This window comes from Coregonus clupeaformis, unplaced genomic scaffold (genome assembly GCF_020615455.1).
Source record: "Coregonus clupeaformis isolate EN_2021a unplaced genomic scaffold, ASM2061545v1 scaf0175, whole genome shotgun sequence".
In the NCBI taxonomy this organism is placed as follows: domain Eukaryota; kingdom Metazoa; phylum Chordata; class Actinopteri; order Salmoniformes; family Salmonidae; genus Coregonus; species Coregonus clupeaformis.
In genome coordinates this window covers 3,205-17,500 of record NW_025533630.1, presented here as the reverse complement: position 1 = coordinate 17,500, position 14,296 = coordinate 3,205, and the positions used below count along the sequence as shown (strand labels likewise).

At 43.9% G+C, this 14,296-nt stretch overlaps 1 protein-coding gene across 1 annotated transcript in view; it reads left to right on the top strand.

Moving 5' to 3' along the window:
* Positions 1-13,120, top strand: part of LOC121580625 (TBC domain-containing protein kinase-like protein) — a gene marked incomplete at its 3' end in the record, with an annotated part of 46,865 nt that extends 33,745 nt beyond the window's left edge. Inside the window, 2 exon segments of the mRNA XM_045213941.1 lie at positions 2,444-2,625; positions 13,086-13,120. Of these exon segments, the coding sequence (XP_045069876.1) occupies positions 2,444-2,625; positions 13,086-13,120 (217 nt within the window).
* Between the last annotated feature and the right edge of the window lie 1,176 nt (positions 13,121-14,296).

Sequence of the window (14,296 nt, the reverse complement as noted above, 5' to 3'; positions counted from 1 at the left end):
GTTCAACATGTTGCCTTTAGGGTAATCTGTAACTTTCTCTTGTTTGGAAACTTGGCAACACACACACACACACATTACAATGGCTGGCTGGCTTGGCAGCAGGGAAGGCCCTGTCTTGGGTATACTGATGACGCTGCAGCATTTGCATTCATGCAACATTGGCATCCGTCTCAATGAGGAGCACAGCTCACAGGCCTGATGAGGTGTAGTTCTAGACATGTAGCTGGGAGTAATACAATCACCAAGAGCTGCCAGACCACTTCTCAGACAGGAAGTAGAATGTTTGGATAGACAGAAGTAGTGAGGATCTAAGGGTTGGATTGAAAGTGGATTGAATAGGGTTGCTTTATGGGTTTTTGTGTGTTTGTGTGTTTGGTGTGTTTGTGTGTGCGTGTGTTTGTGTGTGCGTGTGCCATACCATTTTAACCAGAATGGCCCGAGAGGCTACAGTACTCCGCTCCGCCAATCAATTTGCATTTTAAATGTAATCGAAAGAAAGTGCCCGGGCGCATTTGTTTTCTAGTTTACAGTAGACCATCTATTTACAGCCTATAGACAGTGTCCACATTGACATGTAGGGAGCATTGGCCAGTGATTCAGTTGTCTCCTTCCCTCTGTTGTGTCTGATTGGGGCTGTAGTACTAGTCACTACCCTATCATTCAGTCACACCCATCTCCCACAGGGCTGTTGGCACAGACACATTTTAAAGGCACAATCTTGATTTGTGTTTCAGCCCTAAAACATAGCCAATGGAGTAGTACAATCTCATATCTTGGGTTATGGTAGGCGGGGGCAAGACAGTTGTACTTAGTCATGCATTAAGTTATATTCTTCATGAATCAAGGGGTATTTCATCAAAATGGCCATTGAATAGAAGAGGCCATATCCCAGACTGTGCCTTTTTAATAGGGTTCCATATCCCCACTACCTACCTAGCAGTTGCCGGTGTCCCTCCAGTCCAGCGGTTGATTTGTGGCCCCGACTGTGTCAGAGCCCCCCTCGTTCAATCAAGCGCCACATAATCAACTGAATGGAATCACATCTGTCTGACAGAAGGTTTAGCTCTAACACACACACACTGCCCAGCTGGGGCCCGGGCTTGTTAAACCGGTTGTCAATCTCTCCTCCTCAGGTATTAGGCTAGCCTCTGTTTGCTGGAGGAGTGTGTGCATGCGTGCGTGCGTGTGTGTGTGTGTGTGTGTGGTTGTGTATGATGCATGCGTGTGTGATTGCATGCAACATTCATGACCCTGGGCAGTGGGGAGTGTGATTATTTTCACCTCTCTCTCTCTCTCTCTCTCTCTGTCTCTGTGTGTGTCTGGTTGGCTGGAGAGGAATCTGACTACTGGAATGACTTCCTGTCTGTAACCATATATTTGTGAGGTCCTGTACCCTGAGAGCATACCGCCCCCTCTATCATTGCCTGTCTTGACAAACCCTCACCCCTCCATTTCCAGGAATAAAGATACAGCTCATATTTTGATTTCGTCTGTGTCGGCGCCAGGCCAAAAGCTCTCAGTAGCCACTTTTCATTAGCACAGAAAAACAGGGGATTGAAATAAAGAAGAAAAGGAAGGGAGGATTCTGAATCTAATCCTCTAATCCAGTGAGACCTGTTCTCTAGTCCCCCGCTCCGTACACCACCTGACGCACTGGAAGGAGACGGAGGAGGAGGGTCTCGGTGAGGGATGAAAAGGAACTTGACTAACGTTTCGATCAAAAGCTGCTTTGTTTTGTGAGAGTCAAGAGATGTTGAAGTGAAGGAAGGAGTTTGTCTATCACAGCTAGTCTATAGGCCCCTGGTTTACACGTGGCACCCACACGCACACACACACACACACACACACACACACACACACCACACACACACACACACACACAACAGAACTGGCGCTTAGTCAAGGTGTTTCGTAATGTCTATTATACATTATTTATTTACGGTATCTGCCTCAAAGGTCAAACTAGTATAATTGGCAGGAAGTGAGTGAGCGGCTCACGTTTGCGCTAAACCTTGGTGCTAATTTGCATAATCTTCTCTACTTTTGTGCCCGAGGTGAGAGAGACTGCAGAAAAGACATGGATAAAGGCGTGAAAGTTGTTTTAGATGTCATTCATGAGTTCTGGAGTTTGTGAAGTCATTCATTCACTTTCACAGACACACCCGTTTTTATCAGAGATTCCACCACTTAGTGAGGAACTCTCCGCTCAGGCCTTTCACGCTACCAAATACGAACTGCTTCAGCTCCCATCCTGACTTCCTGATAAAAAAAAATGTAAAACATTTTTGTTTACATATTTAATTACTTCTATGTGCTGCAATTCAGCTTCTATCTGCCAAGTACGGCCTACATAAATAAATAAATAAATATCTATCAATAATAAAAACATGACAACCATATGAACGCCTGTTATCTTTGGTTCCCTTCCTATTCCTTCATCCAGAGATTGACATTGAGCGCTGCGTCCGGGAATCCATCAACCTGTTCTGCTGGACTCCCAAGAGCGCCACATACCGTCAGCATGCCCAGCCCCCCAAGGCCCAGGGAGACTGCAGCACCAACGGCTTCGGCAAGACGGCCAACTACTACTCTTCAGACTATCAGGACATGCCCAAGACGGACCTGGTGAGCGCTCCTCCATCATCGCACACTCACGCACACACAGATATGGACACATTCACTCACTCACTCACTCACGCACTCACATGTACAGCTCTGGGAAAAATTTATAGACCACTGCACATTTTTCTTAAATCAGCATCTCTACATGTATGACAGCCATTCCATTCCAGTGTCTGTTGAATTCCAACTCAGGCACACCTCATTCTACTGAATTAGGTACTGATTAGGTGAATCACCTGAAACAAATCTTATTTAACGAGGAAAAGTATAAAAACCACTGCTGTGGTCATCACTATCCTCTTGCAATAGGAACAGCTGGATAACAAAAACAGTGCTAATAGTACCTCAAAAGTAATATTAATCCAAAAATAACTATTGACCATGCCAAAAGAGTTGAAAAGAAAAGTTTTGAGTGAGGAAAAGAAGGGTTCAATTCTGGCTTTACTGGCAGAGGGATACAGTGAGCGTCAGGTTGCTTCCATCCTTAAAATTTCAATGACGGCGGTTCATAAGAACAAGTTCAAGCAGCAGACATTGGGGACAACAAAGCTACAGACCGGCAGAGGGCGAAAACGACTCTCTACTGACCGGGATGACCGCCAACTCATTCGAATGTCACTCAACAACCGTAGGATGACATCAAGTGACCTACAAAAAAAAATGGCAAACGGCAGCTGGGGTGAAGTGCACGGCGAGACGGTTCGAAACAGGCTCCTAGGGGGCTGGGCTGAAGTCGTGCAAAGCTAGAAAAAAGCCCTTCATCAATGAGAAGCAAAGAAGAGCCAGGCTGAGGTTTGCAAAAGACCGTAAGGATTGGACCGTAGAGGACTGGAGTAAGGTCATCTTCTCTGATGAGTCCAATTTTCAGCTTTGCCCAACACCTGGTCGTCTAATGGTTAGACGAAGACCTGGAGAGGCCTACAAGCCACAGTGTCTCGCACCCACTGTGAAATTTGGTGGAGGATCGGTGATGATCTGGGGTGCTTCAGCAAGGCTGGAATCGGGCAGATTTGTCTTTTGTGAAGGACGCATGAATCAAGCCACGTACAAGGTTGTCCTGGAAGATAACTTGCTTCCTTTTGCTCTGACATTGTTCCCCAACTCTGAGGATTGTTTTTTCCAGCAGGAGAATGCGCCATGCCACACAGCCAGGTCAATCAAGGTGTGGGTGGAGGACCACCAGATCAAGACCCTGTCATGGCCAGCCCAATCTCCAGACCTGAACCCCATTGAAAACTTCTGGAATGTGATCAAGAGGAAGATGGATGGTCACAAGCCATCAAACAAAGCTGAACTGCTTGAATTTCTGCGCCAGGAGTGGCATAAAGTCACCCAACATCAATGTGAAAGACTGGTGGAGAGCATGCCAAGACGCATGAAAGCTGTGATTGAAAATCAGGGTTATTCCACCAAATATTGATTTCTGAACTCTTCCTAAGTTAAAACATTAGTATTGTGTTTTTTTTAAATGAACATGAACTTATTTTCTTTGCATTATTCGAGGTCTGACAACACTGCATCTTTTTTGTTATTTTGACCAGTTGTCATTTTCTGCAAATAAATGCTCTAAATTACAATATTTTTATTTGGAATTTGGGAGAAATGTTATCAGTAGTTTATAGAATAAAACAAAAATACATACCTATAAATAGTAAAACCAGAGAAACTGATAATTTTGCAGTGGTCTCTTAATTTTTTCCAGAGCTGTATGTACTCACTCACATCCACGCATGGTCCAAACTCATACACCACACACACACACACACACACACACACACATGTTGGTCCAAATCCTAACTTTAACCCTAACTCCTAACCATAAACCTAAACCCTAATTGTAATCCTAAACCTAACCCCTAAGCCTAAAATAGCCTTTTTCCTTTTGGGGTGAAATGTCCCCTTTTTTTGGATTTCTTTTTTTATACTATCCTTGTGAGGATAGTCAAGTTAGAACACACACACACACACACACACACACACCATTTAACTATTCTAACTCCTTCATGTCCAGACAAGCCTTGCTGTAAGGCAGTGGGCCCTATTTAACCTGATTGTAGCTGTCTGTCCCTCTCAAGAAAGGACTTGGATTGCTACCTCAATCCACCTATCTCATCATGAGTTTACATGTGTTCCCACTCAGACATGGGTTGTGCTAGTCCCCTCGATTGAGTGGTGATGTCATAGACAGAATGTGCCACTTGTGTGGATTCTCTTGTGTGGTTTTCACACCCTAATGAAATCGTACACCACGTGTCTATTGGTTGCTCTCGGTAACTCTCTCGGTGACATTTAGTAAAATGTAGACTGCCTCATTCTCAGACAGACGGTACTACAGTATACATGTAATGGAGATGGGGGACATTGAGGGTCAGTGAGAACTCTAGACCCAAAATGGCCGTCATATTGCTGTATTAATTCATTCCGAGATCAGTCAGTGTTTTTCCAGTTGCTCTATCTTTCATATATTATTTATTGGAGGTTTCCATTTTCCTGGACTTCGCTACAGGCCAGGCTGTCAGCTTTGACTGGCTGTTAATTTATGATGGTCCAAGTGGAATAATTCCTGGGTTGGAATCTGAGCCTAATGGCTGGTTAACACGGACACGGGGGGCTCAACCCTAAACCATATAAACACGTCCAGTTTCTGGGCGCCCCATTGCCCCCCTAGACCTCCAGGGCTCCCCCAGACCTCCAGCCCCCCTCCTGAGGGTACATGCATCAGTCCTGGCCACTCATCAGCAGACTTACTTGACTTATTCATTGTACATTTTAGTCATTTAGCTGATGCTCTTATCCAGAGCAACTTACACTGTTGTCGGCTGCATCAACCCCATCTCCTGTGTGCTGGGCCTGGAATGATTGCTCTAGTCTTTGTCAGTCACGTCGCAAGCCGAGGCCCTGATTTGTATGACGTGGTCGGTATTGATCGATGACCACATTCATCTGGAATGCCCTCAATCCTCCATCGGATAACACACACACACTCTCACTCACACACACACACAGACACACACACACCTGTCTGCATTAGTGTTGTCACGATACCAGAATTTTGACTTCAATACCAGGTTTAGTATCACGATACCAAAGCGATACTTGATACTGAAACGATGCCACGGCAAAAAAAGAAAAAGTGTATTAGCTAAAGTCACAGAATAACCACTGGGCTTTATTTTTTTAAACATTGAACAATATGTTGATAAATGGCAGAACAACTAAAATAACAATTATAATGTCTTCTATTTAATAAAACACTATATTAAATAACAGAAGAATGTCTTAAATTGTGCTGATGCAAAACCATATCTGAGACTCAGCGCATACAAAATAATGGGACTGTTTTAAAAATGTAATCTGATACATGCCAGGGTTAATTTGCTCAGCTATGGTCATAATATTGGGTCAAATTATTGGGTCATCATTCATGACAGCTTATTTGTTACAGCTACATTTTGATTCATTATTCATTAAGACATAAAAAACACTTTGATGCTCATTTCTGAAGCTTCTATATTGCAATAGTTTACACACTATATTGCAGTAGTTTACACACCATAGAAATACAATGGATTTTAACACAGCATACTAGAGTGCATTTGAACTCCCAGGGTGCAATGCTCCACCCAGGACTGCTGGCTGGCTAGTGGCTATTGCTAGCAAGCACAGGCAAACACAAAGTAGTCTAAATATATTGCTGTCATAGCTAAGTTATGAGTGCATTTCACATTACAACCAAAAAGTAATCATATTATAATGTTTACATGAATGTCATGCTGAATATACTGTATGTTCATGTCATTGTCACTCAAAAATAATTCGAATTTAGTTGCTAGTAGTAGAATAATGTTACAGTGCAAATGTCATGTGTAGAATAGTTTGTCGTTTTGCAGCTAAACCTCCCTTGCGCTGCACAGCGTTTGGACAGTGTATTGACCTGAATCCAGTTTTTCTTATTAATACCATCTTATACAGTGGGGAAAAAAGTATTTAGTCAGCCACCAATTGTGCAAGTTCTCCCACTTAAAAAGATGAGAGAGGCCTGTAATTTTCATCATAGGTACACGTCAACTATGACAGACAAATTGAGAAAAAAAATCCAGAAAATCACATTGTATGATTTTTAATGAATTTATTAGCTAATTATGTTGGAAAATAAGTATTTGGTCACCTACAAACAAGCAAGATTTCTGGCTCTCACAGACCTGTAACTTCTTCTTTAAGAGGCTCCTCTGTCCTCCACTCGTTACCTGTATTAATGGCACCTGTTTGAACTTGTTATCAGTATAAAAGACACCTGTCCAGAACCTCAAACAGCCACACTCCAAACTCCACTATGGCCAAGACCAAAGAGCTGTCAAAGGACACCAGAAACAAAATTGTAGACCTGCACCAGGCTGGGAAGACTGAATCTGCAATGGGTAAGGAGCTTGGTTTGAAGAAATCAACTGTGGGAGCAATTATTAGGAAATGGAAGACATACAAGACCACTGATAATCTCCCTCGATCTGGGGCTCCACGCAAGATCTCACCCCGTGGGTCAAAATGATCGCAAGAACGGTGAGCAAAAATCCCAGAACCACACGGGGGACCTAGTGAATGACCTGCAGAGAGCTGGGACCAAAGTAACAAAGCCTACCATCAGTAACACACTACGCCGCCAGGGACTCCAAATCCTGCAGTGCCAGACGTGTCCCCCTGCTTAAGCCAGTACATGTCCAGGCCCATCTGAAGTTTGCTAGAGTGCATTTGGATGATCCAGAAGAGGATTGGGAGAATGTCATATGGTCAGATGAATATAACTTTTTGGTAAAAACTCAACTCGTTGTGTTTGGAGGACAAAGAATGCTGAGTTGCATCCAAAGAACACCATACCTACTGTGAAGCATGGGGGTGGAAACATCATGCTTTGGGGTGGTTTTTCTGCAAAGGGACCAGGACGACTGATCTGTGTAAAGGAAAGAATGAATGGGGCCATGTATCATGAGATTTTGAGTGAAAACCTCCTACCATCAGCAAGTGCATTGAAGATGAAACGTGGCTGGGTCTTTCAGCATGACAATGATCCCAAACACACCGCCCGGGCAACGAAGGAGTGGCTTCGTAAGAAGCATTTCAAGGTCCTGGAGTGGCCTAGCCAGTCTCCAGATCTCAACCCCATAGAAAATCTTTGGAGGGAGTTGAAAGTCCGTGTTGCCCAGCGACAGCCCCAAAACATCACTGCTCTAGAGGAGATCTGCATGGAGGAATGGGCCAAAATACCAGCAACGGTGTGTGAAAACCTTGTGAAGACTTACAGAAAACGTTTGACCTGTGTCATTGCCAACAAAGGGTATATAACAAAGTATTGAGAAACTTTTGTTATTGACCAAATACTTATTTTCCACCATAATTTGCAAATAAATTCATAAAAATCCTACAATGTGATTTTCTGGATTTCTTTTTCTCATTTTGTTTGTCATAGTTGACGTGTACCTATGATGAAAATTACAGGCCTCTCTCATCTTTTTAAGTGGGAGGACTTGCACAATTGGTGGCTGACTAAATACTTTTTTCCCCCCACTGTAGGAGTGATGGTTTTAATGCATCTACAGAAACCGTGGGATACCAAAACCATAGTGCTTCCTACTTTTATTTCTTATCACTGTCTTCTACTGCTGTGTGTTCCATACATTTCAGTGAATAGCGTTATAGTAAATCCTTTTCCAATTTTTTGAATTGCACGTGAAATAGTTACTTCTCCTCTTTTAAAATACTCTCCTCCAAGACCGTAGTCTGCTTATCTGGGTTTGATCGTTTTCATTAAATAATACACCCAGAAGTTGTAAGAAACGACCACATCTGAAGATGGATTCTGTCATTTTATTTCTCAATATGTGTGTTGAGTTCATATCTGCTATGGTTGAATGTATGCCCTATAGCGAGCAGTGAGTAATTTATTCAATTTCCCAAAGAACATTTCATTAAATCCGGACAGATCCTGTTTTCATGACACCAGAGAAATGAAGTGTTTACTGTAGGACCCAGGACCCGGCTCCGCTCTGGGCCCCTAGCTCGAGTCTGTCTGTCAGCAAAAACACACAGTCATTTTATGAAAAGTGCCACCCTGCTCTGCTTGCCCATGCTGCCAGAAAAGTTACTTCACTTTAGTTGAGACGAACATTGGTAACTGCTGCGTGGCCATTCATGGAACATAAAACACATTGGGGTCCAGTATTTATAAAGTGCTGTTCTAGGATCCCCCCTCCCCATCCACATATCATCTTATTCAATATGATCTAAAAGGAAAAACTGATCCTAGATCCTTTGGAATCCTTTATTTCTTTGTGAAGGTTATTCCTTAATGGATTCATAGCGGCTCCCAGGTATCAAGTTAGCCATTTTCTGATCAGTTTCTGATTTGAATTAATCTGGTCTGTCGCGACTGCAATTTACACTGAAATCCTTGATGGGGATAGGGTCATGCCTTGAGAAAATATGCCAGCATTTGTGCTAATGCTGACTGTACGGTAATACTGTAACTGTATGTCTGTACGTCACCATGACTATAATGGGAGTAATTGAAAATGCCTGCCGTATAGAGTTACACTGAGGGATAATTGCCCTGTATGTATGGGAGTTCATATTGTGATGACCAATCCCTGCATGGTGATTGTACAAGACAGCTGTTAGCTATTCATTATCACTAGACCTCAGTCTAAACTGGTTATCACCATGATGGCCGTTGTAGCTATTGTACTGTACATTCATGTTCCCATGCAGTTGATCATGTAAACCAATAGGGGCTATCAGGTTCCTCTGCACAGTAAATGTTGGTGAGAAAAACAAGCTCTGGGTCGAATGTTCAGTAGTGCACACTGTCACAAAGTGTTTTCGCAACAGAGTACAAATCTGCATAGGTATTGGACAAATGTGAAAATGTTCTCCCTGTTTCGCACCATTTCAAAATGCTTTCTCCCTACTGAACAGGGCCTGGGTCGTTATATTATATAATAATGCTATTTAGCAGACACTTTTATCCAAAGCGACTTACAATCAATGCGTGCATGCATTTTCCCCTACGCGTGGTCCCGGGAATCAAACCCGCTATCCTGCCGTTGCCAGCACCATGCTCTACCAACTGAGCTACAGAGGACCACCATTCTTAAATTATTATTATCAGTGTCTCCAGTTAGGCCCCATCACGTATACTGTTGTGTGTAGTGTGTGTGTGTGTGTATAGTGTGTATAGTGTGTGTGCGTGTGTGTGTGTGTGTGTGTGTGGGTTCATACTGTTGTGTGTGTGTGTGTGGGTGTGGGTTCATACTGTTGTGTGTGTGTGTATGTGTGGGTTCATACTGTTGTGTGTGTGTATACTGTTGTGTGTAGTGTGTGTGTGTGTGTGTGTGTGTATAGTGTGTGTGGGGGTTCATACTGGTGTGTGTGTATGTGTGTATAGAGTAGGTTAAAGCTGTCTAATCATAAAAATGTATGGCATTTCTTAGTCCTCTCTTAATGCAGTATAGGCCTAGGTTTAAAGAGCTTTATATTGATCGTGGCATCTCTTTTCTGACATCATCCAGTTCAAAACATTAAAGCAATAGTTATCATCATAATGGATTGCTCTTATCAGTCATTCTCCTACTTCCGCACTCCTGTTTGGATAAGGTGCTTACTGTTTGCCTGTGCTAATGCAAACTATTTGTTGTGTTGGTGTCAGTGCTTCAGTCAGACAGTCTGTTTGTGTGTGTGTGTGCCCGTGGCTGTGCTTGTGCGTGTGTGTGTGCGTGTTTGTGTAATCATTGTACAGCCGTTATTACCTCTTTATGGAGTCCTATCAGTCATGGCTGTTTAGTGACTTCAAATCAAATTTTAGTTGTCACTTGCTTGTAGAACCCTCTGTAGAAAGGGTTCTACATGGAACAAAATGATTCTACCTGGAACCAAAAGGGTTCTACCTAGAACTAAAAAGGGGTTCTCCCTATGGGGACAGCCGAAGAACCCTTTTAGGTTTTAGATGGCACCTTTTTTTAAAATCCGTGTAACAGTGAAATGCTTACCTACGGTCCTTTCCCAACAATGATGAGAGGAAAATAGAAAAAGAATAGTGAAAAAAATAACCCGAGGATTAAAAAGACATTGAGTAACGATAACGTGGCTATGTACACGGGGTACCAGTACTAAAGCTGGAGGAACACGTACATGTTGACTTATGGGCCTTAAAGGCCCAGTGCAGTCAAAATTCAGTTTTTCCTGTGTTTTATATCATATTGTACAACAGCGGATGAAAACTAACACTGTTAAAAGTGTGAAAACATTCTAATGGCTGGTTGGCGACCCCTCTACCTCAGACATCACAGCGGCCAACCATCCTGGTGCCACTACTACCAAAACATAACATCTCCTCCTCTCAAAACATTAGCCTGTCAATCAATTATTGCCAACGATGTGTTCGAACTGATTAGTGTCTACGTTGACTCCTTCAGGTTGGCACGGCAACCGCCTGCCACTCACCTCATGTTGTACCGTAACGTAGATGCCAACCAACACTACACCTAATGTGATGCTGTTGTGTCTTCTCTGAACAGAAGAGAGCAGTCATCTTTTAAAAGCATTCCTTCAAGCAAGACACGTTGTCTGATTTGATTGTTTGTTTGGCTCATTCAGAGCCTTTTTTCTGGTGTGTGTTTTAGTTCAACTCTGTGTGGTTGTATGCGTTGCAAAGACACTCTGAGGTCTTAAATCATTGAGTGCCTCCCTCCCATTCAATGACTGCACAGTTAAGTGAATGAAATACACCCACTGAACCTAATGATAGTGAACAGCCTCTCGTTTGTATGAGTAAAGCACTCTTCTTCATCTTCATCTTCATCCTCTCCTTGTTTGCCCCTTGTATTTTTTGAGTTCTCTCTTCTTCATTCTCTCTTTATGGCTCTTTCTCTCTTTTTTCTCTCTTCCTCTCACCCCTGCTCTCTCGTTCATGCTCCGTGCTTCCCAATGACTCATGACAGCCAGGTGAAATGTGTGATCTGTGCCAGCAGATCATCGGGCCTCGTTGATGCATATACCACTATCAATCATCCCACTATCTCCATCCTCTCTCTCTCCACTCGCTCTCTCTCTCCTCCCGCCGTCAGTGAACATGAGGGGTCTTTACAACTTGATTTGTGCTGAATCCCGAGGAGGATATCTTTTTTTGAATACATTCAACTGCCAAAGGCGTCGCCATCCGTCTAAAAGTTCTACTTCAGATGATGCATTGACGCATATCACCTGTCCTTGCCATGTATTGCCGTAGATACTGTAATTTGATATATTTCCAAGATTTTTCGTGGGAGCTTTAAGGTTTAGGTGACATTATACATGAGTAATTTGGAACGCAGAACTTCAGTGGCGCACCCCTAGAGATGTCAAGACTGCTTATAAAGGGAAAGCTAAGTCCGATTCCTCCTCAGGCTGCCGCTGTTCACAAGAGATACCGGCACCTGAGTGCCATCATTGTCCCTGCCACACAGACTCCTAAAACCTGCTTATACTCTCAAGGCTTTGATGACAAATAGCCACAGTACCAATGGACTCCCTGGCTAGGCCCTCCCCATTAACACTGCTGATCAGAGCCTGTCTGCTCTGTCACCTCCAGGGCAGCATTATCCTGTAGTGTAGACTGGAAACGAGAGTGCCTCTCCAAAATCCTCTGTCCTCGAGTCAATATATTTTCTGCTTTGCCGGCAATGGTACTGATACAGTTTTGTGTCCTTCTAGAGAACTACATACAGTATTTACATATTTACAAAAGACTGACAAAGCTATTGTACTGTCCACTGAATGCTGTTATTGTCACCATTTTACATTTACATTTTAGTTATTTAGCGACGCTCTTATCCAGAAGCGACTTACAGTTAGTGATTGCATACATTATTTTTTTTTTTCATACCCGTGGAATCGAGACCCACAACTCCTGCCGTTGCAAATGCCATGCTCTACCAACTGAGCTACATCCCTGCCGGCCATTACCTCCCCCTACCCTGGACCGATGCTGGGCCAATTGTGCGCCGCCCCATGGGGCGGCAGGTAGCTAGTGGTTAGGCGTAGTGCCAGTAACCGAAGGTCGCTGGTTCTAATCCCCACGCTAGGTGAAAATCTGTCGATGTGCCCTTGGCAAGGCACTTAACCCTAATTGCTCCTGTAAGTCGCTCTGGATAAGAGCGTCTGCTAAATGACTAAATTGTAATTGTAATTGTAATTGTCTCCCGGTCGCGGCCGCCGCTACTACAGAGCCTGGATTGACCAGGATCTCTAGTAGCACAGCTAGCACTCCGCAGTGAAACCTTAGACCACTGCGCCACTCGGGAGGCAAGATATTAAAGTCTTCCTATGAGAATTCGATGTTTGCTGGCCAACTAAATAACAAACCGTATTCTGAGGGAACCTATTCTACCTGAGGGGTCTAATAACTTTCTCTCCCTCTCTTATCTCCTTCTCTCCAGTCACGGGAGCCCCTGGCGCTGAGTGACCTGAAAGCGGTGTCCCCCTGTATCTCAGCCGAGGACCTCATTACCTGTGTGAGCTGTCGGTGGGGGCCAAACCAAGAGGAACAAGGCCAGCAAGCCAAAGATCCTTGCCGTCGACATCCGCAGCATCGAGAGTATCCTTCTCTGTGTGTGTGTGTGTGAGAAAGAGAGAGAGAGAGAGAGACAGGGGGTATCCCTCAATCAATCAATTGATCGGTTAAATGAATGAAGCCTTTTCTACACCAGCACATTAAGCAGTTGTCACAAAGTGCTTTTACAGTAAACCCGGTCTAGACTTCAAAGAGCAAGCACAGCAGAGACAGAGGTCTTCAGGGGCAGATTATTAAAATATGCCTCTTCTTCTACCTCCAGGCTGTTTTTTGTGTTAGCACCACATAGGGAGACGAGGCCCAAGTGTTCTGTTTTACTTTGAAGGGGAATTTATAGCATGTTGTCGTAAAACTGTACCTCTGCTGAATAAATGCACGTGTTATTGACCTTGTGCTATGCCTCTAGAGAAGGGATCACCGATTTAAATATGCTTTTCACCTGCAGGCTGTGTAGTACCACCGACAGTGTGTGTGTTAGGCTTGCATGTAGCTTTTAGCTCCATCAAGACTGATCTACCTCATTCACGCACTGCTAGTACACTGTCTTGGAAATATTTTCTATTGGTTCAGTTCGGCCATGGCCTTGTGCAGAGTACACATTGGCTGTGTATATGGCTCTGGCCCTGTGTACAAGAACTGGCTTGCCTTCTGTGCTCTCCTCTATCTGGCTGAGGAGAGTATGGAGGTCTGGAGCGTTAGCTACTGCACCACAGTCTGGACCTGAGGAGAATCCATTCTACCTGCTTATTTTTATTTGATATTTTATTGAACCTTTATTTAACTAGGCAAGTCAGTTAAGAACAAATTCTTATTTACAATGCGCCTACCCCAGCCAAACCCGACGACCTGGGCCAATTGTGCACCGCCCTGTGGGACTCAATCACGGCCGGATTGTGATACAGCCTGGAATCGAACCAGGGTCTGTTGTGACACCTCTAGCACTGAGATGCCGTGCCTTGGGACCGCTGTGCCACTTCGGGAGCTTATTAGCTACACCATAGCCTGTTAGCCACCCCATGTTAGCCACCTGCTAGCCTGTTTACCACCCCATAGCAGGTAGCTTAGTGGTTAAGAGCG